General features: G+C 38.8%; 1 protein-coding gene across 3 annotated transcripts in view; it reads left to right on the top strand.

The window, feature by feature from the left end:
- THSD4 (thrombospondin type 1 domain containing 4) overlaps nt 1-22,467 on the top strand; it is a 428,840-nt gene that overhangs the window by 374,862 nt on the left and 31,511 nt on the right. For all 3 annotated transcript variants that reach the window (XM_068958767.1, XM_068958768.1, XM_068958766.1), the window contains 3 exons: nt 17,116-17,291; nt 21,138-21,234; nt 22,152-22,394. In XM_068958767.1, the coding sequence (XP_068814868.1) occupies nt 17,116-17,291; nt 21,138-21,234; nt 22,152-22,394 (516 nt within the window). The remainder of the gene's footprint in view (nt 1-17,115; nt 17,292-21,137; nt 21,235-22,151; nt 22,395-22,467) is intronic.

Below are 22,467 nucleotides of genomic sequence, written 5' to 3'. Positions count from 1 at the left end.
GAATGTTCAACATGGCAAATTCATTGTAGTCATGTTTCCTGGCTCAGGAGCATACATGTAGTCTGCTGTTACTACTGGGATTCCCCTAGTTCCTCTGGAAAAATCTGAGCTGGTCCATATGTATGACTCTCTCTGCTCCGTTATTGATCAGGAGACCTACTGGACTGGAAGATGAAGGTCTGGAAGGTCATACTGGAGGCATACTAACCGCACAACTGTCTGCAGGGCGGTTGGTAAAGAGGTCTATCTGCGCAGTGTGATTGTTCAAGTAAAGCAAGGCAAGAACAGCTTTCCTGCTGTTTAGCCATATATTCTCTGTCCTATTTCCTATATTAGCTTTACAGTACCTATAGTTTATTTACTGAATGGAAAATAATGATGCAGTTTGTGCTAATTATACTTAAGTTTAACTCATTTTCTCCTATTAGCAGTTCAGAATCTGGTCTTCATTATTTTGTCTATGCTGCAGATGGGTAAAGTACAGCCATTAATTAGCCAGACCTATTTAGTGTCTGGGGAAAGATTCAAAACTTGCAAATCCCTGATTTTTTCCATGCTTCCATGATAAAATTTGACCAGAGAGAAATTCATTTCACCCAATTTGATAACTTTGTCAAATAAATATCAAATCAGTTCAGTCGCAGAGCGTCTTTTTTTTTTTTTTTTTCACTTTTAAATGAGAGGACTGCCTGTGTGAAGACATAAACGATAACTTTTAGAGAGGACTGCCTTGAGTCCTTATCGCCAGAAAATAATATATGAGAAATGCAATACTGAATTGACTTGCTGTATTTCCAGCTTTCCTCTGACCACCCAGCTTACACTGCGAGGAATTTTTCAGGCAAAGCGTACTTAGGTAACCAGGGACACCCTTCCACTAGTATATGTATTATTTTTCTCTGCTGGGAGCCAGAAACTGGGCAGGATCCATAATAAATTAATGTTTTTTAAGCTGAAGACCACAATTTACTGTCTTGTTTTCAGCTTTTATTGGAAGAGAGAGTGACTGAATAATTGAAAAGTTTCTTTAGTACTCAACTAGTTCCATGAACAGTGGAACTAAGTCAGCCTGGCCTGGTCTGTGCCGTATCCTTACCCTAACTGCCACTGAACTGATTAAATCCAATTTTCTGCCCCCTGTAATACCCTCTGATCCTTGTCTTCAGTCTAATAGCTTCCGTCTCTCTATCCCATGTCCCCCGGCTCCTGTCGCAGCACCCTCTCCTGATCACCTCTGTGTGCTGGGCCTGGCTTTAAGCTATAGATGTGCTGGCTGGCCAGGTGGCCAGCCATGCATTACGGACAGCTCTTGGGCTCCAGCTTTATCCTTCTTTTCAGTAAAGGAGAACTATTTTGGATCTCTTTCCTCTATGCAGCTGCCAATATTTGTTCAAATATTACTGTATTCGAGATTTGTGCACCTTTGTCAAACTTGCCTGAAATCGGACAGTAGGTTCAAAATTTCTTTGGAGAGTGGCAGTGACAGACACTGAGCCAGAGGGAAGATATGTCTGAACTAGGTGACCCGGGAACATGTTGCAGCTCACAGGTCTGTGTATTTTGAGTTACAGTATTGAGCTTCACCACACAGAGTATCCAAAATTTTTGAGAAATTCCGCCTGAAATTCAAAACAGCTTAGAAATACTCATCAGCTCCAATTTTTCATTGCTAGGAATTACAGCAATGTAGCAAACAGAAGCAGCAGTTATAATTCCTTCTATTTCAACTTTTCATTATAATGAGAAATGGTGCTGGTTTTATGCAGCAATATCACAAGCTGCTTTTTTTACTTAGCTCTGAAATAATGGCTCCAGTGGCAATTCCTTGGCAATTGTCAGGTAGTGGAGGGAGTTATAAAACGCTTTTTGTTCTGCCAGCTGGAGAAAAGAATGAGGTAGATAGATGCACATGTGCCTTTTTCTCATCTGACCGTTCTGCCTCAAGTGATGCCTAGATTAGAAGATAACTCTCTTGTGTTTATCCAGCCATAGGATTTATGCCAAATGTGTGCTGAGTTTTGGTGCTAACTAATGTGAAATTGAGCTGTGCCAGAAAGCTCAGCTATGGTGCTTAGAACTGTTAACAGCCAGTTTGATCAACTTCTGAAATACAAGAACCAGATTCTAGCTGAAATTATGTAACTAGACTAAATGCTATAATGTACAGGTCCAAAGGGAGTTGTGCAGCTAAGATATCAAATGCTACATTGGAAATGTAGCCCTGATGGAGATTACTGGTTTCCAGTTTGGAATACGGTTTGTTATTTCCATATGCTTGGTTTACAGCTATTCCACGTGAAGACTATTTCCCAATGTTACTGAAGTATGGTAGGAAATAAGTTACCAAAAAAATCAAAACAGGTATTTGAGTTGGGGTAAATCAGTGTAATTGTAGTGAAGCCTTGAAACAACTGGAGTTCTGCAATTGTCACTCATAAACTTCAACCTTATTGATGCCCTACCTTCTTTAAAGAAGAAGAAAAAAGATGTATATGCGAGAGCATGAAAAGACTTGTGGAAGTTCTGTGTAGAATAAAACACAACCGAGTGAGACATGTCTGTGATTCTGCTGACCAATTCTTAACGACATCTTGAACCACAGGAGTTAACCTGAGCTACCATATTCCATACAACAGAACAGGAGATGCATAATTCCATATATACTTACTGTATTTTCTCTGTAGACACAAGATATGCATGATTCTTACTCTGTTGCTCCGTTCTTTAGCGCTGTCTTTTCCCGTCATTTCATTCAGCCTACTTTTGTGCCAGCCCTTCTGTCCTTCCTCTTCAGTATTTTCAGGATAGACCTGAACAGTGTTAGAAATATAATTAATTGCGTATCTAGTTTACAGCATACCAGGAAATAGGACTTCTCACTTTCCTGAGTTTAGTAAAGCTTTTCATGCAAAAGAGGACTAAGGAGCTTTAATTTTGCGCTAGAGACCTAGTTAATGTTACACTCGCGTAAAGATAACTCTCTTCACTGTTGTTTCCTTTTATTTTTTCATTCACATTCACTTTCCCAGTAAAATATTTATCTGTCCTGTAAGAAATGCTTTTAGAAACCAGTGGTATGCTCTATCTACGCTACTTAGAGCCATATTTCAACATTGGATCTTTGGGTCTTGCCTCCATGCAACTTACACCCTATCTAAGTATAGGAAACTCATATTATTAGTTCTGTACCTATGAAGAATAATATTGAAAGTCATCAATCATTCAAAAAAGTGTGCCTGTCTGAAAAAAAATGGGAGAATACTTTTTATTAGAGCAATTTTAAAAGGGAAAATAGTACTAGAATAAAAACTGAAAATGAAAGCCAGGATTAAATCCGTAAGAAATGTTTATGTCTTGCGGTGGAAAAATTACCAAAATGCTGAAATTCTATTTTAATTCCCCTTTTTATTTGCATCATCTGATATGTTTTATGAACTCCCAAGTTTAAAATTTCCAGCCTATACATAGTTTTATGTTTACAGTTGTATGTTGCAGCTGAGTGAGTATATGGGTTTAAAAAAAATCCTGTGATCAGGTAACACTGCCATTTATCTGTATTTTCAGAAAGTCCATGGTTAGATCTTCAGTACTGCCAGTACAGGTTTTCTCTGTATTTCTTGATACTAATGGTATAATGTTAAGGCAGGATTGAGAACAACGTGTGGGAGAGCAGTTGTGACATAGCAGCACAATAAATATCGTATAAACACGTACCTGTGTATCTGTCATACCGTATCACTGTACGTACGTTCCGCAATGATTCGCACGTGCCAGAAGATCGGAGGGTGAAGAGTGAGAGTACTGTAGTCAGAGAGTGGATTTGTTCTGGTTTGTTTCTGATCTCAGCAGAAAGACGGGACAAAAGAGGAAGGGTAGTGCTAATGCTTCCTTCCTTAAGATGACTGTCAATAATGCCTGTCGGGGGAGACAGTATAAAAACACCTCTGGGGAAATACTCCATCCTCCTTCATAAAGTACAGAGATGTATGCCTTCCTGTAATACGCAGATTAAGTCTGAAATTTGTTGAGAGATTTTTTACAAAGCTGTCAAGACTTTGAATCCTCCTGTAGTGCCTGGACCTGAATAGATCATACAGCCGTACGACAAAATCATTTTTTGTTTCTCAAAGTCTTTGCAATTTATTGCGTTGGTAGTTAATTTTCTGTTCTTGGCTGCCACAGCAGTTTGCTTGTGCTGATGCACTGGCATGGCTTTTGGGGGCAGAAGCAAAAGAAGGACCAGACATAACTGAGTGAAGAGGAAGCTCCATCAGTAGCGGAAAATTACAGAGCAACGGTTTAATGAATACTCCGAAAGGAAAATGACTCTGTGCTGTAGAGGCAGAAAATAAGCGCTGCAGCTTACAGGAATTAACTGTAATCCTTAACCTCTAAGCAGGTAAATAGTATCTTCCTTTTGTAGGTAGAAAAACATCAGGAATTTTTTGAAAGCTGCAGTGGCACTTGTTGCCTGAGAAGGTGTGTAAGTGCGGGCGCATGAGAGAGTCAGGACGAGATTAAACTTACTTCTCCGTGGAAGATCGGAAAACTATTGTGAAAGAAATAAATGATATTGGCAGCAGTAATTTACTATGAAGCTTCACCCATACTGCCACATTAAAGATTTGATAATTTAATATATAGGGAGAAAAAAAGAGACATTTGTATCAAGCGAACCAAAATTGACCCGTCTTTGTAATTAAAACTTGTGACATACCTGCCAAAGAGCAGCAAATTCAACAAAAAGCTGAGGCAGGATGGAAACTATTCATGCATCTGTGGCAAATCTGGCAAGTACTTGCGGTCACAGCTCTTTAGGAAAAGTAACAGAAGTTTCTGAAACAATAGTTAGGGATTTTTACTTTGTTACAATTAAATTTTAAATTCAGTCTCCGTTTTTCAAAGTCAGACCAAAAGTATTAATACTCTGAAACCAAAGCAAAGACATTTAATGTTGTGCTAAAGTGCCTGGCTTCGTTTGCTGAGCTTTATGGGCTTGTACAGCTGTAGGCAGTATGAAGAGGCCAATGAGTTGTTTGGTTTTAGACTACTTTGAACAATGGACTCTAAGTGAGCTTAGACTGGTGGTCAGAAAATCTGAAATGAAAAATTAGGAGACTCTGTGTCTCCTCCAGGCAACACATGGCTGGAGCCGTTGACAGTAATTTGTCTTCGGTGCCTGCAGTGCTGCAGTCACTGAAACGTCTCTGCGCCTAAGTGAGAACTGAAATGTAGATTGATCGTTCATGCCCAGCATGCAGCTTAGAAATAAAGCGCCAAAAGCCGCTGTAGTTCAGCTTTATCAGTTTGTTAATACTGGACCCTCTTGTAATATATAGTCAGTCAAAAGAAAAATGTTTCAAAGCTATAGGACGTTTCCAGAGAATCATAAATAATTTAAGACTGTCAGATGATTTTGGACCAAAAACAAGGTTAGATGAAGTAGATAAGACAGCAGAAGGATGAGGTCTTAACAAAACCGTTCTGAACGCTGCATGTATTTTGAGTATGTCTTTGGAAGCAATTGCATTCCAGACGCCTCAGCAGTTGCTGGTGGCTTGCAGTCCGGAACGGGAAATTGCCCAGAAGCTGAGGTGGGACTCGCAGAGCTGGTTTCCGTAAGGCTCCTGAATGAACTGCAGAACAGCGACCAAGCGAGATGAGTAGCAAAAAGTAAATGAACTCTGAGGGGATTGTGTGCCAGCGCACTCACCTAGTATTAACAACAAAGACTGTGTTATTTGTGACATATATAAATATGTAACTTAAATCTGTAACACAAAACTACAGATTCAAAAAAACTGTTACTTTGCCAGCTTATAAACAGTAATAGAGGTTAAAGGTTAATTTTCTTTGCATAATTATTTATCAGCTGAATTCCCATCCACCCGTTCTAACTTACCATTAATCATTCTAGTTCCATTCCAACACTGAAAATTACAGTGCCCAGGCTTTAAATTGATGCCAGTTTGCCAGACCATGTAGTTTAAAAAAATAATCCTGGCTCTCGGAATCGTTAGGAAATGCATCCAGAACATGTCTGTGCCCTCACAGCTGAAACAACAGTAAATTAGACCTAACACAACAAAGTGTAAATCTCTTATACTGGCTTTTGTGGATTGTTTCAGCTTGGAAGTGTAAAACCTGCCAAAGCAGAAGCTTGGGACAAACGTGGAAAAATTGATTTAATGCAATTCACTGTATCATTTTTTTTCTAATACAAGGTAGGGTTTCTTTGATATGACATGACCATCCTTTAGAGAGCTTCCTGCCTGGCCCTTTGTTGACAGCTTGCTTGATGACATTATAAACAAACATGCTGGCTGCCCTACAAGGCTTCAGATGAAATGTTACAATGACAAAAGATGTAATAATGATAAAGTCAGAAAGAAACTTATCTATATAAATGCCTTTCCTCTCTTTCACTTGAGACCATAGTGGTTGCACAAGTTCTCACTAACGTTACGAAGGTTAGTAGGATCATTCCCACAAAACAAATCCAACTTGCTTTTGGTTTCTAGTTAGCAAGTGTTATTACTTGTAAGAGTCTCCAAAAAAATTGTTTTGTTGTTGCATGATAAAAAGCTTAATTTAATTGCATGTACAAGTGAATATAGATGAGGCAGTTGATCAAAATGATCAATTTTATCAATGACAGTTGATAAAATGTTTTCCCCAACATTTTATTTAGAAAATAAAAGCACTTTTATTTAAAATTACTGCTGTTTGATAGATTCTCGTAGTTGCTTGTATCGTTACTTTGTGAAACAAGGTAGTGCAGCATTCTGGATGAGAGTGTGGGTATCAAAAAATAATGCCCTTTGCTTAAGGGAGTATGTAGCTGTCAAGCTGGATAACGTTGCAGGATGGTAGTGCCTTTCGATTCTGAATTGGCAGCTCTTATACTCCATCTTGAGCTGGTAGTGACCAAAAAGCAATGTTAGCATTCGATACAATGAAGTTTCGTGGCTGATTAGAGATGAGGATACCAATCTACCTCTCTTACTGTGTACGTGTCCAAACTTGGCAAGTTCTGTATGAGGCTGCATTAATTGGGCTTCTTCATTATAATTTTAAGTGAGAAAGACAAGGAGTAAAGGACAAAGGGGTCCTTAGGAGTAAATGAGCCTCTCAATAGCTGGACCATATGGATGATGCATATGGCAGAAGTAATAAATGGTGAGGCTTTTCCTCTTTTTGCAGTGAGTACGTTCTATACAAATTAGAAACTACTGGATGTCATTTAAGTGTTTTCTAATTACTGTTTGTGGTCATTATTACGAGGTAAAGACTCTGAATACCATGTGAAAAAGTGTGCTTGTGTAGCCTGTTTGCTTCTCGGCCTTCCTGGACTGCAGAAGGGCAGAGGCATGCACAGGGGTTTTTTTGTCCTAAAGTTTGTATCAGAAAGTACTCCTCTCGGTTAGGAGCATGTATTTATAAAGGTTGTATAGTGCTTCCCAGTTGAGAGTCCGACTGCTGGTCTTGATTCTTTCTGTCACTGTTAAGGTGACCAGCAATGGCTTTGAGCTTCCAAAACTGTTGAAAGTTTGACAAGACTTTGTCTCGGCTGTGAACAGTTAGAAGATGCCCCATTTTTGTTGTGGCAAATCTCTGCCCTTATGCTGTCCTGGTTGCCAGTGAAGAAACCAAATACAATGCAAGACGTGAAGGTATCACACCTGTAGAGCTGCTGTTTTCAAATTGAGCCTATGCAATCTGATAGTGCTTTAGGGCCCAGTCAGTAAACTGCTTACCATTTTCTAATATCCTCAGTTGGCATTAGAACAAGGGTTTTGCAGAATCAGACTGTTAAAGATCATTTGATTCGTGCTGATTACAAGATTCCTAGCTCTACTAATATTTCTTGAATTAAGCTCTGAGTCCTGTGCGAGCTTGGCCGTGACCTCAGGAGGAGTTTGAATTCAAAAGGCTAGAGGCAAATATATGCATAGTTCAGTTCAGAATGAGAAGAGCGTGCTAAATTTTTCCCAAATATTCTGTAATTAAGATGCATTCCAATAATCAGCAAATACCTTCACTTTTGGAAAACAGTTATTTCAGGATACTCCATTTGTACCAATGCATAACTCATTATTTCAAAACGTATAGATTATTGAGACTCTAGGCATTTGTCTGTTTTACACTTTATGCATCAGAAGTGCTTTAAGTATCCTAAAAACTGTATACTATAACTTAGGTTATTTCTTGATCGTAGTCACTACGCGATGTTTCTTTAATGACTTAAAACGTACCATATATTCCATACTGCAAGTCTTAGGGGCATGAAGGCAAACTATATTTTGTCATACTGAATAGGAAAAGAAAATGTTATCTTTGAAGTTGTTTTTAACTACTTTTGTAGAGAGGATTTTGCGACCTATAGATAGGAAGAAGCAGGCAGTGGTTTTAAAAGTTGCGCTGTAAGACTTGTGGTGCAGCAGCTGGCCAGGAGGCTGTTTAGCTGTGCCGTTCCCAGTAACGGCCAGCTTGATGCAATCCCTTTGCGGCACTTGGCCAACTCCTCCCTCCCGAGGCTCTGTTACAATTAAATTTCCCACCACCAAATTGCATGTAATGTTTACCATGAAACTGGAATTCTTATCTCGCTTGAGATTTCCCCAAATGGTATCTTCATGATTTATTGGTACCAGATAAACCATTCTGCACTGGTCTTCGTAATCCAATATGTAAATATTTTAGATTTATCTCTGAAAGCTCCATATGACTTATTTTCATAGAGGAAAAATAAAGAGTAGAAGCTATGTGTTTCTTTCACTCCTTTCATCATAATGTTTATTCAGAAGTGGTCATATTATTTACTGTGTTGTGCCCGTCTCTGAAGGTGCTGGGAAGACGTTGTTTCTAAAGCAAACGAGTTCTGCCAGAACATTCTTAAACTTTAATTCAACTTAAATTGCAACAGAATTTAAAAAAAAAAAAAAAAACCTTAGTAAAGTAAAATAGCAAAAATACGCCCCAAATGTGATGTGTCAAGTAAAACTTGTGGTGCTGGGTTATAAATAAGGGTAGTTGCTACACTTGCCCATAAGCCGCTTTGGTTTAACTGCCAGCTGCAAACCAAATGTGCCTTGAGAGCACCATCCATCCCACCTGCTCACCTTGTCTCGCTCCCACTGCTGAGGGGGTTTGTCAAGTAATTTTTTACTGTGTTTTACCAATCTTTGACTTGTATCTTGGGTACATCTTTTCTCTGCAGCTTGTGAAAGATTCACCTGCATAAATTGCAGGTGAGACATTTGCAATTCAGTTCAACAGCCCTGGACTTGACTCTGTTTCCCATTGGTCTCGGTTGCGGGCACCCAGTCTTCTTCCCAGAAGAGAGAGCCTGTTAATTCACTTTCCCGTCCTGCATGCTCGTTGAATAACTTACTAGTTCGTAGTCATGCTGGAGTGCGCTATTCCCATTGCTATTGCTTATCCTTATTCATCTTTATTGTTTCTCTGCTTTTCTCTGTTTGGGTCGTGACCAAATGAGAGACACTTTATAATCATTTTAATATACAGGAAATAACTTTGATTCTGTCTGTCTGAAAACTTTATGTGATTTCTAAAGCAATTAAGTAGGACTTAAGACTCAGTTCTCCCAGACCATAAAGGCCTTAGGATAGAAAATAAATTAGCTAGATTACTCTGGATATTAATGCTGCTGCCAGGTTTGAGAGGTTTAGTTCAAGACGGGAAGTAATTTTTAAATGAATTGTATTGTTGGTGTTGTGCCTACATACTCTAACGTTAGGTGAAAATGTGTGGTAGATAGCTAGGTACTACACCTACACATAAAATGCTTCTCTCCAGCTCTTCAGATAAGAAGTAGTTAGAAAAATACGAGTCTTTCAGCAGTAAGGTTGCAAAGAATACCAAACTGATATATGGCTTGGGATTGTTCCAGTTTTCTGAAGCAGGACTTCACGCTGTGTTCCTGCTTTGGGAATAGTACACTGATACTCTTTCTGGATCATGCAAAACTTTTAGCATCTGTTCTGTGCGTTTGCCGCGCCAGACCAGAGATACCTCCTTTACTATAAGCTGTGTTTGACATTGTATAGACTTGATCTGAATGTGTACATAGATGGCAGGTCAGAACCTACATGTGAGGAACATAATGATGAATGAAATGGACGCTCTGTTTTACCTTGTACATTGGAAAAAATTAGCCTGATTTTCAGCTGATTGTCCGCTACTCCTGTTGCCCCCAGCTAAAAGTGCTGATATGAATCAGTAAAGTTCCCTGTAAATCAGACAGACTAGCTGTAGTTTCATTGACAAGAAGTTCTGACATAGCTTGATTGCAAAAGGTGGCTAAGAAAAGGTAACGTTCAAATATAGCTTTTAGTATTTTATTATTCCCCTCTGCAGGAATTCTGCATACTGAATAACTACACACTGCAGACTTTGTTTTTAGGAGCAGAAGAGCAAAGAGAGTCAGGAGATCTAGAGGTAAAAGTGGTATTCATCATTCTTTTCTCGCTCCAGTAAAATTCCAAGTTACTTAAATAGCAGTTAAGATCATTTAGATTGGTATGATTTAGCTAAGAACTAACACCTATCAGATACCGAATTAGAGCTATTTCTGTCTGAGCAGGAAACTGTTGTGTGGAAAAGACAGGTATTGCAGGCATAGATTTTTTTTTTTTTTAACCGTAAAAAAGAACACAAAGTAATTAAGTGCTCTTCCTCATAGAATAAAACATACTAAGCAACTTAATTTTAAAAATTTAAATTTGAGTTAACCATTATACTGCAGTGCAGGGTGTGTGAGCATCATTGCTAACCGTTTTACAAAGTTAACTGCTCACAAGTGCCAGCTACACTGGAAGAAGCCTGTGTGTTGCCGTACGTTGTAGAAGTTGCTTAGGTAGCTGAGCTTCGCATAGGTCTAGGAACTAGTTGCTTTCCTTACCCGTCTGCAAAGTTCAAATCCAAACTGAGTGTGTTTGTTCCAGAATTTCACAGTAAATTCTCCTTGTAGATATGCTGTTGCCTAGAATTGTTTCTCTGGAAGACTATTTAGCACTTTCACAGTAGGGTTTGAAAGATAACTTATCAGTTGTTGAATCATTCGTTCGTGCTAAAGACATAATCCTCTATAAAGCACACATTTTCTTTCTTTTTATGAGTGTAAGATAGATATATATATATATTAGTATTTAATGCCAAGTTACTGTTTTTACTTTCTGTTAATTATTAGGTCCTATCTTTATTTGCAAGTTCTTGAATCTATTTTGGCAATTCCTTTTCTCTTCTGTCATGATTATTCAGAAGTATTTAAGTGAGAACAATTTAGTTGAATATAATAGAAACTCTGTTTCACCCGTCACGTTTTAGATTATCTTTAAGTTATGCTGTTTGATAGTATGTAAGTTCTACCTGTGTAATGTTGGCAATACCTGACACACAACATGAATTCACCATCAACTGCTTATCTTACAGAGGCGGTTGCCATTCATTCCTCTTTACTTGTCCAGTTTCTTTCCCTCTGTCTTTTTGTTGTATTATGTTATATTAATAATTGAATAAATTAAGATGTGATATTTTGCCTTGTAAATCAAGCTGAATATATTTTTAGATTAAATTTGGGTTGGTGATATTTAATTTTCATAAATGAGTGTTTTGGGCTTTGTTCGGAATTAAGACTTAGAAAAATGTCGTGAGAGACTCTTCTTGTGTGATTTGACCTTACTCTGAAATTAAAAGTTTTGAAATTTGGAAATCCTTTTCCTCTGTCAATTTAATGAGTCTTCTTGCTAGTTCAGGTACTTAACAATGTGCAGAAAGTGAATTTTATTCAAACTTTGTTTGGTACCTGAAACTGTATTAGAATTTGTCATAAAGAGTAATTTCTGTAACCTCTGCAGTGGATCTGTACATGTACTGTTTGTTTGCTGACTGACTGATGACGTTTTTCTTTCATAAGGCTCAATTCCACATGCACAGTTCATGAGAAAGAGTTATTTTACTGTTCAGATTAATACTTAACTGTATTGCAGGCGGAGCATCTCTTAAGTGGCCAGCTTCCAGCTATTTATTTTGTTTTGAGAATTTAGAAAGGCCAGAAAGACTTTCTGGTCTGCTTTAACCAGGTGGGCCGTGCCGTTAAAGTAACCCTTTGCCGTTAAAGGTCAGACAACAATTCTGGAGACAACTCTGCTCAGAGGAGCAGAGAATTTATCAGGCAGCTATCTCATGTTTAATAATACACTTCTTAGCTGCTGTCATGGGAATGTTAGCATGTTTTTGAATACTGTCTTCAGGAGACGGATTGGAGAATGAGAGAAATGGAGAAAGTTGGCGAGATGGAAAAATGCAGTAAAACGGAACAGTAATAGTGGAATTATCTTTAAAGTACTGGAGAAATTGATGTTTTATATTCTGATCACAGTCATGTGGTTTAAAGAAGGCTAGCAAAAGCTACGGTTGTAAACCATCAAACATCAGCTTCTACTAACTGGAGATGCTGGCCTTGAGAGTGGATGTGAGCGTATTGTTTACAGAACTTCACTTTCCACCACATCAACTACATACGATTTAAATTATTTCTTACTATTTTTTTCCAGTTGCAGAGGAAGCTGTTGACAATCTTTAGGTAGGAAGAGAGGAGCTGTAAAACATCTTTAAAAGGAGTGCTGCAAGCTGAACAGTAGGAAAATCAATATTCTTAAGATACTTGCAACGCTAGTCTTAATTTACAGTGTATTGAGATTTTGCCATTGAATTATAGCCTGAGTGGAAATATTGATGAGAGTCTGTAGCCTGAGATATTCCCTACATACATACATACATACATACATACATAGTGGAAAGCATTACTGAAAGACCCTGTAAACCACACAATTTTACTTAAGAAGCTAGCCCTCAGATAGATGAAATCAGCTGCAGACGGTACCTTATTAAGGAGTTAAGGGTAAAGCTTTTCATATTTTTTCATGCTTTGACTAAAAATACTAACACCATACAAATTCTTGAGGGGACAGAGCTGAGGTGGTAGCTGCAGGGTGATCAAAACCTGAGAGGGGCACGTTTTCCCTTTGAACGGGGAGGCCTCTTTCAGACTTGTCATATGATGGATTTCAAATGACAATTTAATGGACTCGCAGTTTCCCAGGCAGCCGTCTTTCTACAGCTTCACTATTAACAACAACTTAATCTTAGCCAGCTCTCTTTTTTATTTCTGAGTGCTTGATAATTCTTTTATATTATTTAACAGCAGTACAAGACAAAATATTCAGGTCAAAAGCTTTTAATGGAAGTGTTTCAAATCAAAAACCAATGTAAAGCAGTAGATTTACCAATGCAGTAAACCAATGCAGTGGATTTTGCAAAGCTGCTTACTCCACAGGTGTTTGAATTCAAATATAACAAGTGTAAGTAGCGTGTAAATAGTGTGGATGAATTTCTTATGTAATCTGTATTCAGTAGAATATGAGCCATAACTTTACCTTCCAGCACTGTATGAAGAATGATAATGCCATTTTCAAGACGGATAAAACCGATGTTGTATAAAATACTTGTCAGCTATCCATGGTGTAGAGTCTCTTAATTCACTAACATTATTTGGGAAGCAAATGGATGTAAGATAGCTCTTGGGAAAAAACACATGCTGCATTAAGTACAAAAAAATTTCAGAAGGTATGAGTACATTTTTGCAGGGTGTGACTGAGGGCCATTAAGGCGGTTTTAGTTTTTTATTTAAGTAAGATTATGACCAATATTTTTATTGCAAGCCAAGTGTACCAAGTTCTTGATTCTGCTAGTTGTTCTGGGGCCATTTTGAGAATAATACAGACTGACTTTTCTTCAGGAGTCCAAAAAGGCAGAAAATTCTCCGGCAGGACTCATGCTTACCAAGCTGATGTGGGTACAGCTCTCTCTAGCCAGTAAAATCCACTCAGTGTTGTGAATAGGGAGAAATAAAAGTCTGAAACTTCACTGGCCAAGGCTCTTCATAAGGACAAGTGGTCCCAGGGGAACCGTGGTAGTCCTGTGCATTTCTTGAAAGTAAAGATTGCAATTTTGACTGGCAACAGGATGGGCTTCTTTCTCATAGATTCAGAACCTAGCTATAGACAATTGCTTTTATCCTTATCCTTTTTATGTTTTATCCAGAACTATGAAACAAAGTATTTGTGTCATGGCCTACACAGAAGGGTATACAGTAACTTGAACCTTTTAAATTCATTCATGTAGATCTAAACCCATTCTGTTTAGCTAGTAGCTTATTTTTGTTTTAAAGACAAAGAGATTGGTTCTAATGAAAAATGTTTTCTTGCATAAACTGGGGTACTAGCAATGAATAATGATTGCATTAATTTATATTTCCAGTTTGCTGCAGATTGCACCTGTTCTTGTCATGTCATTTGTTACCGCATGTACCTGGCAAATGTAGGTCGCTGGGTCCGCAGCCTCTCCAGCAGGATGACTGTATCAGTTTCCTGCTGGAAGGATTAATAAAGCCTGTGCAACTGCAATGCAGTCATATTAGTGGTAGTTAGGTTACATGCTAGTGTTGCACATCCCAATTTCTGCATGTCCTTATTTGTAAGACAAACTAATACAAGCTGAAGTCACAAGCATACTGCAAATTCTGATTGGCTTTTGCCTGAAGACTGGTAGTTGGCAGTCTCCCACTGTGTCGTTGATTTTCATTAGCAAATATCAATGATCAGGACTCCCAGCTAGCTTAGGTATGTGGTTACATCTAAGCCCTATTTACAAAACTTATCAAAAATGCAGTAAAGTCTTGCTGTGACACCATCTTCTATAAACAGGCTCACCAAGAGTTAACCAAATTCAGAAAATAAGTTAGTCAGCAGCAACCACTCCCATGATGGACGAAAAAGGCTTTGCACCTGGCAGCTTAACAAGGACACAGAGAAAGTGTCCCTGTCCCTTCATCCAACATGCTCCGTGCAGTGTTCTGCTGTGCGGGATTGTCTTTAAGCCTGGGTACCAGATTGGTCTTCAAGCAGGGTAGAAAACAGTCTGCCGATCAAGCCAGTGATCTGTCTAGTTCTGCTTGTTTTGTAGTGGCCAAAAAATAAGATGTTTCATAAGTTAGTTTAAAAATATGCAGTTGGCAAATATATAATAATCTGCTCAAGTTATGGGGCTTAACCTAATGTACATAATAAGTATATAAGGTTGAAACCTAGAATACCAGGATATTCCCTTCCAGTTACTTACAGTTACTATTTGAAAAAAAGTTATGCCCGTCCAATCCTTCCTTGAAGCGAATTCACCTACTCACCTCAGCGCCTTCCTATTGCCGTGAATCTAGTAGTCCTATGGAGACATCACGTGAGAAGTGTTCTTGTTGATTTCACAAACTGTTTCTTCATCGACTTTCCCTTATTTTTTGTTTTGGATAGGAGTAATAGATTTTTAAACCGTATTTTTATATTTCTCTACATTTCTAGCTTTACCATATTTTGTTCTTCATACAAAAGGTTTGCTTTCAGCAAAGGAGAGCTCAAAGAAGCGTGATGAAGGGATCAGTCTACTTTCTGAAACGTGGCATTAGTATTGTACTTGGAATCAGTAATTGATATAAAAGAATAATGATATTTGGAGTGTAGTTTTCCATCCCTATGCTTTTTTTATCCTAAAATAACGAGCCTTTGCATTGACATTTTGTGACCATTTGTCATCACATTGTCTTGCTGCTGTTTTTCACTGAGAGGCCTGCGGTAAAAGCAAAAAGACTGCTTCTCCTGATGAATTCAGTTAATTCAGATGTCTGGAATATGTAAGAACAGTTTAAATTTCTTCCCTAACGTGTCTTATCTTGGAATTAACTGCATTAAATCGAATTTTCCATCGTTTAGGCCGTTTATCTAGCCTTTCTAGGGTTGTTCCTTACATCTTAAATAATTATTTGTATCATATGTGTAATGCAGAGAGCATGTCAACCATGTATTGCAATTGTTATGATGGAACAAACAGTCTCTGAAGTAACTGGGTCAACCCTAAAGCTAGTTACCTTGAATTTGCATTAAAAAGTAATTGCCAAGCAATATAGAGCCTACCGCCAAGATTATGATTGCATTTCATTGTCTTGTTGTAAGTCTGCATTTAAAAACAGCTTTGTTTATATAATTAAATAGAAGATTCTCTGAATAGGCCCTTTGGGGAAGGGATCATCTCTTTCCTGTGTACTTATACAGCGTCTAACATGGTTTCGGCCTCAAGATATTACTGTATTTTAAAAGCCACATAACAGTAATGTTCCATAAAGTCATGCATATGCACATGGCAAGAGTTTCTGACTTAAGGACTTAAAATTGTAGTCACATAGTCAAATAGAGGAAGTAGAAGCAAGAGGGAACAGAGGCACTTAAATAATGAGTGACTTGCCTGTGATTACAAAGGGGATGCACTGCCCAACTGCATTTTGAATCCAGTTGTTATATTTCCCTATCTGGTGTCTGATTTGCAAAGTCACTTATCCTACTGGCATTTTCGGCTAGCTTGTCATTCCAAACAGGCCTGCAAGTCTGGACTTTGCAGGTGTTCTGTCAAAAAGAAAAGTGCTCTGAAAAGGAAACAGTAGCCAGGTGGCTTTGTGAAGATTAGCCAGAATATTTTCCAATCCAGGATATTCATGGGTTCGATAAACTGATTATGCAGTGCTTCTCTGTAGTATAATGCAGTGATTTGCTGTATCTGCTTTGGTATTTTACTGTATCTCTATACTGCAATAACTAAACCACCAAGTAAAGAGTCACTTCAGTGGGGAATTTGAGAAAACCACTTCCTTGGAATCCAGGCGTATTCAGTGCGCTCATCTGGCTGGCTGAGAGCACCATCCAGCATCCTGGGAGAAGCTGCTGAAAGAGCATCCAGTGTATCTTTGATTTTTCTTTCTTTTCTTGCAGCGTAAACATAACCACTGTTCAGCCAAAGTTTCTGAGCTTGCGTTTTTTGCACAGCTGTTGCTATAACTGCGTTGGTTTTTAACAGTCACACAACTTTTCCCCCTGAAATCGGAGACCACAGAACAGTATAACACACACATGTGAATCTGATTGAACACCAGTATGCAAAGATGATTCCTTCTGATCATAGTCCTTATGTTTCTGTCCTCATCCTCAACAGCACTGCGGAGTCGATCAGGACGGTCCATCATCAATGGAAACTGGGCAATTGATCGTCCTGGGAGATACGAAGGTGGTGGGACGTTGTTCACATATAAACGCCCAAATGAAATCTCCAGCACTGCAGGAGAGTCATTTTTAGCTGATGGCCCAACAAATGAAGTCCTTGATGTCTATGTAAGTTTCTTGTATTCCGATTTAGCTTCCTGATGGAAAATACTTGTTCCAGTTCTTGTTAACGTGCAACACTATAATTGCATTCAGCAGCGACACATTAATGTTTTGTTCTTTTAATCTTAAAATACAATTTTTCATATTTTCCTACTACTTTTTGCTACGGCCCAGCTTCCTCTAGATTGTATAAAGTCTAAATAGCAAGAGATGCCTTTTGCTCTCGGACTTTATAGACCCACTAAAACCAATTTGTTCAATAAAATCAGAGGTAGAACATGCTGTTGTCTATATTTTTTGTGAAATGAATTTTCTACTCAAGCAAATTTAGCACAGTTTAATTTTACAGTCTACTGAAGCAACTACCTAAATCAAACAAAACCTTTCACAGAGTGATGCCATCTTAGTTCTTTTTAAAAGAAATACAAGTCAAAAAAACAATAGAATGTGTGAGATGAAGTAGAGGGTGGTTTTAATAGGAAGCTGTGCTAGCAAATCATAGAAAAGAGCCATTTGAGAAAGGAAGAGCCAAAAAAAAAAAAAAAAAAAAAAGAACTGGCTAGGAGAGGGGAATTCTGGCCGCATAAAAGATAGTGAAATAGTGAAAAAGTTATTTACTTAGTTGGAACAGGTTTTTACTGCATCATCCTGAACTCTGAGTATAACTGGGACTGATTATGACTTGTTATAAGATAAATGGTGTGTTCGGAGGTTATGCACTTCCACATGCTAAAATGTATTGGTCGAAAAAGCTAGATTGAATGGTGATACTGGTGGTTTGATCCGGCCAGTTTTGTTGCCCATAATTGCAAGAGGTGGTAGAAAAGTGAATACACTGTGTTGTTTCATAGAAAAACAAGCAGTAACTACCCTGATTCCTCAGCTGGGAAAAGTTAGATGTTGGCAAAGTTATTCCCCATTTGCTGCTGTATGATGTCTTATTAAAGCAATGTGAAAATCGCACAAACGTTATTTCTATTTGAAAAATTTCTGATTGACTGCAGTGTGAGACTGGCAGAAGCCTGGAAGACTAGGTAATAGGGTTCCTAGACTCCGCACTGCAAACTCCATATTTTTTAAAGTTTATCTTGTGTGCCCTTATGTAAAATTATATGATGGTGCGAGCTGAGGTGTTTTTATTGTCAACATATTGATGCCTAATGCATGATGACTGCATTACCCAGAGAGAAGATCAGGAGGTGAATAAAACAGGTATTTCCAAATAAGTATTGTAAAACAAACAAACAAAAAAAACCTTGAGAAGCTGAGGTTGATCATATTGTAATGTATCTAGGTTTTTTTTACTATTATACTGGTTTATTTAGGCATAGTCTTTTTTTCACCCTTTTTTTTCATCCTTTTGCAATGAATACAGCAAAGCTGGTGTGATGTGCATAGTTTCAGCAATTGCTCTTGAGCTGCTCCTGTGGATTGCCACTTAAAATTTGACTGCACTCTTATCTGAGATGTTTCTTGTTAGATGTGAGGAATACTAGAATTCCGGTTAAGCTGACAGCTCAGCATCTCTTTCAGAACAGTGTGGGAAGATGAAAAATGGAGAGTGCTAGATGAAACGACAGTCAAGCTGTATGACACAACCTTTCCCATATGGGTTTGGACTTTCTGGCTGCACTGATACAAACCCCTTTTTTCTGTGTTTGTCTCACAGTTCCTGAATAGTGTAGCTCTCTTTGATCCATACTCTCCATGGAAAAATGAAGAGTTTTGCTGTTAACTCCAAATGGCTTTCTGTCTTTTTTTTCCTCAGATCATGCCGTCTTTCTTTCACTCTCAAAAAAAAGGGGGGGGTGGGGGGGGGGGGAAGCTCTCTAAGTTATAACAGGTTTTAATTAGCAAGGTACAAGAGAAACAAGCATTTCATAAATCTGCAGTACACATTGCTACAAAGACTTAGGTCCACTAACTCAAACCAAAAGTATTATTTAATTCCATAGTATGTACAGGAAAGCTATGACAATATATTCGTAGAGACTTCATCAGTTACGCTCTCTATAATGTGTCTGTAAGTTGTTTTGGGAAACATGATGGAAAAACCATGGAAACCGTTGGAAAACTCTTCCTGGCACCACCCCGAGGGACGGGGCCTGATTCTGCAAGGTGTGGAGTTCTCTGGGCTTTCCCGGGAGCCCACGCGACTTCGCAGTGCTCAGCTCTCGGGGCCAAACACAAAGTGTATTTCAGAATAACAAAGTGACATGGGAAGTGCCGGCCCTTACAGAAAGTATAGCAGGCAATGCGTTATCGGATGGTTCGGAAAAGTAAATGATCCGCATGGAACAGAGTTGAACAATTGTTATATTTGACAAGGAAAAAGTGATTCTGAGACATGGGAATAACGAAAGGCCAAATCCTTAGTTGGTGTTAATTGGTGTAACAAATATAGTGAAACCTCGAGCGCAAGCATGCTTTGCTAGATCATATACCCAGTGGCATAGCGTGACGTTTCCATTTTGGCCAGTGCTTTGACAGAACCAGAGGACCAGTGCGAGCTCTGGTATTTGTTGAAAAAAAAAAAGAAAAAGGTTTTTGAAATGAGACTGTAATCTGAGGCTTCTACCAGACCAATCTGCACAGCGGGTTAGCCCTTTTAAAGCAGTGGTGTCAGTAGAGGCAGTACTCGAGAAATCAAAGCTGAACTAATGGAATTAGCAGCTGATAGTATCCCTATATTTATAATGTAAGTGTTCGCAGTCCCTCAGCAGCAGCATAATACAAGCCAGCTGGGTGCAGGGCGTGCTGCTAACCGTTTTAAAAAGCTTTTGTCAAGTTACATCTTGCCCAGACCTTATTATGCAATTCTACGTAAGTGAGCACACAAGAAGCTGCACTGAACTTTAGGGGCATACTCATGTCCGTTTACATGTGGGTGGTGCAGCAGGGTTTTAAAACCACTCAACTTGATTTTCATGTATATAAAGGAGAGGAATGTAAAGTTCCTACTCATGTTTCATCAGGAGGGCTTGAAAAAAGAATTGTTGTGGCTAGCTGTAAAGCAGTGGGAATCTGTCTGCATGTACATTAAATCTTAATTCAGTTGAAAATCCATTTGGAAGGTTGCAGGAGGGTTGCATGGGCGTTCTCCAGTTGCTGGAGCGAGTATGGGGGTCTTTGTGATCTGTTGACTTGATCATTACTGAACAGTGGTTATGGTGAGAGCTACATAAATTAACAGTAGTTTTTGCTAGCTGATTATTAAGTCTTCACTGAGTTGTGTATAGGTAATTACTCGGTGATACAAGGAACCATTTGATTTATGAGGTGGTACCAGTGAATTAACACATATGTGCTCTCTGCCCATGCCCCATTCAAGCGCAGAGTTAGCTAGATTTGTAGTATGGGGTCTGAGGTATTTATTTTCCACTGCTTGCTTTCTTCCTTGCTCATCTTTCCTCTGGCATCTGTCAAGCTCCTTGTATCCGAGAATTATTTTGGTGGTCTTGAAACGTGTCCGTTGCTCCCCTCTTGGCTGAGTGAACCTCTTTTGCCACCTAGTGGCAAAAGGTGAAGTTCTTGTCGGTTACATACACACGTTTTGCACCTGTACCAAGTAGGCCCAGAGAGATATATCTTTTTTTTTTTAGCAGCAGGTTTAGAGAAGCAGGTTTTCTGCCATCACAGCCGAGTTCGATTTGCAAACATTGTAACCTGATTTTTTTTTCCAGAAACCAATAGTCTTTTTGCATTTTTGGAGGCAATCATTAAGCAAAATTTCTATCTATCTTTTCCAATGATAAATATTGTTATGCAGTTGATTAGTTCAAGCAGTATGTTTTTAAGCACTAGTAATATAACAAACAGAAGCAGTGAATAAATGGCTGTTTTTCTTTTTAGATGATACATCAGCAGCCTAACCCAGGTATACATTATGAGTATATCATTCCAGGAGACAATGTCATTAGTCCTCAGTTGCTTGCTCACAGGAGGCCAGGTAAAATGCCGCTATTTCATATTATTAAGCACATTCTGTTACCTAATAAGTTAATGGAGAAATTCATTCCATTAAGCTCAGTGTTTATATGCTGCCATTGATTTGGGAGAGGCACAGAGTTTCACCCTACTTGTTCAAAGAGAAGTCTGCTTAGATCTGGTAAGCGAACTTCAGCGAACTTATCCCGGCCTGTGTAGCAGCGAATGCGGTCACATATTTCCAATTTCAGTAGTCATTTTTTGGTTAAAATGTTACCTCTAGCTTTTGCTTGAGCTGGTGTGTTGTATCCATATCTCAGAAGTGAAATAGTGTTTTTCTCTTCATATTTTGAGATACTTTAGAACAACCGCTCTCAGTTTCTCTTGTCCTCTTGAGAGGATCAAACACAAAATCGTTACCTTCTCAAGCTGGAGTCGGGGCCGATGGTGCTCCTAGTTCTGTGCCGCGGAAATGTGCTGCGTGTGCTAGTGTGAGGTTCTGAAGGAAAGCAGAAAATTGCTGCGTGAGTTTGGTCCTACTTTTAATGTTCGTGACTTGCCTTGACAAATTTGAGTGTATTTGCACTCAAATTTGTTTTGTAATGAGGAACAGCTGTACTGTGACATGGCAGGCACAGACTACAGAGCATGGTGCAAAGACAAGCTTTGGGAAATTCTGACACTGGGTGCAGCTGCTACAGTGTGGTTGGAGGCTGTTCAGTTTTTAATGTATTTGCTGCCTGAGACTTAGTTGTCTTAATCTAAAACAACACAGTCTTCATGGAACAATACTAGGAAGTCTGTGTAGAGCAGATTAAAGCTGCTTAAGATTAAAGTTTAATGATGCTCCAGTGTTGTGACTGTTAGTGGTTGAAAACGTAGACCGATATTTGCAAGCGAGGCGCATTATTTTAATTTTTTGTTATTATCCGTCATCAGGGGAGCCCTTGAATGGTCAGTTAGAAATTCCAGAAAGTACAAATCATGAGGATGAGGATTTGCATAGGGAGACAGACACTCTCACTGGACAGTCAGCTGGAAGTTTTCCAGTTATTCAGCCAGGAAGATTTTCTTCTCATCAGCCAGAAAACCAGGTGCCTGCTGTGCAGCCACCAAGACAAAACCGAGAACACAACTGGAAACAGATTGGAAAAACTGAGTGCACCACTACATGTGGGAAAGGTAAGTGTTTCATTCAGCATGCCCAGAAAACAGATGACATGGGAGGTTTTCAGCCTGGGAGAGGAGAAGCATG

This window comes from Struthio camelus, chromosome 12 (assembly GCF_040807025.1).
Source record: "Struthio camelus isolate bStrCam1 chromosome 12, bStrCam1.hap1, whole genome shotgun sequence".
NCBI lineage: Eukaryota > Metazoa > Chordata > Aves > Struthioniformes > Struthionidae > Struthio > Struthio camelus.
The sequence above is the reverse complement of the archived record's forward strand: the minus strand, read 5'-3'. Positions and strand labels throughout refer to the sequence as shown.